We start from the raw sequence: 3454 nt of genomic DNA, 5'->3' as shown, positions 1-3454 counted from the left end.
ACATTATAAGGAACTTGAGGTAGACAGTAACATAGCAGTGTTAGATGACAAAGGTCAGATTGTTGAATCTAAATTGCTCAAGGCTACTGATGAAGTGCTTGAACACGAATGCCGCCGCTTTTTGAATCTGGATGCAAATAGTGCTGAAAGTATTATGTCAGAGACTAATCAGAAGTGGGTGAAATTTGCGTTGAGTAATTTTTCGAGAGAAAAGGATGGAAGAATTGTAGTTCCCCTCTTGTGGAATAACAAAATTGCACATTTGTTGTCAACTAACGAAAATCTCTCAAGGTTGATACTAAAGGCAAATCTTAAAAAATTACGGAAAAAGGATGGGCATTTGCAATTAGTTGATCAGGTAATTAGGGATCAGTTAAAAGATGGAATAATTGAGAAGATTTCTGATTTAGATTCATTTAAGGCAGAGCATCCAAATTATTCATTTCTCCCACACTTGGCTGTTTTTAGGCCTGAGAAAAAAACCACAAAGTGCCGTATTGTGTTTTTGTCTAATCTCAAAGAAACGGTCAAACTTAAGTGTGGTTTCTCTCACAATCAGTGTATAGATCCAGGACCTAACCTTAACCAGAAGTTATCTTCAGCCTTCTTACACTTGAGGTTTGATAAGTTGTTATTAACGTATGATCTTAAGAAAGCTTTTAACATGTTGTCCTTGAACAATAATGATCAAGCTAGGTTGCTGTGTTTTTTTGGTTCAAAAATGTACAGAGGAACGATTATTCTCTTGTAGCCTACAAGAATGTTAGACTTAGTTTTGGTCTTCGTTGTAGTCCATTTTTACTTATGCTAGCTCTGTATTATATACTAGTGCACCAATATGAACCAGACCCGCAGCTGAGGAACCTAAAGTTATTATTGTACTCTCTATTTTATATGGACAATGGAGCCGTTGGTTCTGCTGATTCTCAGTATTTGAAGTGGGCTTGTTCTCAGTTGCCTTATATTTTCAACCCATATAAGTTTGAGATACAACAGTTAGTAACAAATGATGTTACACTGCAGGCTGAAATTGATGCAAAGTTTGAAAGTAGTACTCCGGTTGAGAATAGCCTTTTTGGTCTTGTATGGAATAGGGCAGATGATTTAATTTATACTAAGGAAATCTTGCTAAACCCAGATGCTGATACTAAACGTACGGTTTTTGCAGACTATTGGCCAGTTAAAACTTTGATGTTTTTGGAGGTTTTAATATTCCTGTCTTTAATAGAAGTAGACTTTATATGCATAGACTTCAGTGCTCAAAGGAGCTGGCTTGGGATCAAGTACTATCCCCCAGTCTCCAAAGGGAATGGAGGAACATTTGCAGGCAAGTGAATGGTTCCCAGCCAGTGAAAATTAAGAGGTTCATTGGGCAAAGGAATGGAAAATTTAGACTGAAAGCATTCACAGATGCAAGTCGTGATTTTTATGGTACTGTGGTATACATTGAAGATGTTGACTCTGGTGTGATTAGCTTTTTGCAGGCAAAGAACCGCTTGATCAATAAGTTGTTGAAAGGTAAGTCCGTTCCAGCACTGGAGTTAAATGCTATTTCATTAGGGGTAGAAACCCTGATGGAGATTTATAGAGATCTGGCTGATCCTTCATGTGTGAAGTCGATAGACATTGATGGCTTAGATTTGTACTGTGATTCCAGTTGTGCTTTGCAGTGGCTGCAAGCATCGGAATGTACATACTCCAAAATGCAGAAGCATTCAGTATTTGTACAGAATAGGATAAGCAATATCAGGAAATTATGTGAAATTAAACCTGTCTGTTTTATCTTTATAGCTGGAAAAGACAATCCAGCAGACTGTGTCACCCGATGCCTTTCTCCTAGACTGGTTTCTAAATCACTCTTTATTTCAGGTCCTGAGGTGGTGCCTGGCAATGAGTTTCTGAATTTCACAGTTCCTAGCTCAAACACTAATGCGCTTAGTATTTCTGTTGCTGAGCCGAGTGTGTTTCCAGATGAACCGCTTCTTGAACATAAGAAATATTCTACTTTAGAAAAGCTTAAATTGATTTACAGGAGGGTAATGCTTTGTGTTGACCACTGGAAGAGGAAAGCAGGAGTTGAAGTAAAGAATTTGAATAATGTAAACTATTCTGCTTTAGCTTTAAGGAAATTAATTCTAGAAGATCAACAGACACACTTTACGGAAATATTTTCTTACTTTAGATTCAAAAGTAAACCTTTAAAGGATATACCTCCACTTGTGAGCCAACTTAATGTCTTTATAGATTCAGATGGCATTTTAAGAGTAAAATCAAAGTTCAAGAAATGGTATGGACATGACAAACTGTTTCCTATATTGCTTTATCCCAAGAGTTATTTGACTAAACTAATTATAATGGATACACATGCCAAATTATTGCATGGTGGTTGCTATTCTGTCCTATCTGAGCTTCGTAAGTGCTTTTTCATTCCTAAACATTTTTCTGTCATTAAGAATGCCATTAAACAATGTGTTCCATGCCACAGGTTTAACACAAGAAGCGTGAGAATTGAACCAGAAACAGTTATCGTGAATTTCGTTCTAGTCCCCCTGCTGTTCCATTTTCTAATATTTTTGTTGATTTCATTGGACCATTTAATGTTAAACAGGGAGCTGAAATGATGAAGGTATGGATTTTGTGTTTCACCTGCACTTGGTCAAGGGCTATTAATTTGAAGGTCTGTCGAGATTTCAGTGTGAAAGAGTATTTGAGAGCCTTTCAATTACATGTTTTTGAATATGGATTCCCACAGCTTTGTGTTAGTGATCCAGGCTCGCAGTTGGTGGCAGGATGGTACATAATCACTAGCTTCATCAATGATCCTGACACTAAATTGTATTTGGAGTCTAATGGCATTGAGCATGTAAAGTTTCAGCAATTCTTTAAAGGCCATAGTGAGCTAGGATCACTTGTAGAGTCTTGCGTAAAATTGGTAAAGAAACTTATTTTTTCAGCTATTAAAACTTGGGTACTTTCTTTGCCTGATTTTGAATATTTAGTGTGTAATGTTGTTCATTTAGCTAATAAGAGGCCAATAGCCTTTAAGGAATCTTTGAGAGAGACTGAGGCAGATTCTTGTCCAGAGCCCATAACTCCGGAAATGTTAGTAAAGGGGTATGAGATAGTGTCCTTAAATATAATTCCAGATTTAGAAGAGGTGCCTGATGATCCTGAGTGGAAGATGAGTAGCAGCCCTACAGAAGTAATAAAGGATGAGTATGCAAAACTTCGTAAGGTTAGGCATAATCTTCTAGAAGCTTACCAGAATGAGTTTTTAAGTACCCTGGTAGCTCAGGCTGTGGACCGCAAGGACAGATATAGACCAGTTTGTCACCAGAAGTTGGGCATTGGTGATATAGTACTCATCAAAGAGCCAAACACTAAAACCATTAATTTTCCATTGGGAATTGTGAAGGACATAGAGGAGAATGATTTGGGGGAAACTACTGGGGCT

General features: G+C 37.5%; 1 protein-coding gene across 1 annotated transcript in view; it reads left to right on the top strand.

Moving 5' to 3' along the window:
• Nucleotides 1-894: 894 nt before the first annotated feature.
• The window catches only part of LOC135203822 (uncharacterized), a 2770-nt gene continuing 210 nt past the window's right edge, over nucleotides 895-3454 (top strand). Inside the window, exons 1-3 of the mRNA XM_064233793.1 lie at nucleotides 895-1083; nucleotides 1250-1327; nucleotides 2609-3454. The exon at nucleotides 2609-3454 is cut by the window's right edge and continues 210 nt beyond it. Coding sequence (XP_064089863.1) covers nucleotides 895-1083; nucleotides 1250-1327; nucleotides 2609-3454 — 1113 coding nt within the window. The remainder of the gene's footprint in view (nucleotides 1084-1249; nucleotides 1328-2608) is intronic.

This window comes from Macrobrachium nipponense, chromosome 44 (assembly GCF_015104395.2).
Source record: "Macrobrachium nipponense isolate FS-2020 chromosome 44, ASM1510439v2, whole genome shotgun sequence".
NCBI classification, from domain to species: domain Eukaryota; kingdom Metazoa; phylum Arthropoda; class Malacostraca; order Decapoda; family Palaemonidae; genus Macrobrachium; species Macrobrachium nipponense.
This window is presented reverse-complemented; position numbering and strand designations above follow the sequence as displayed.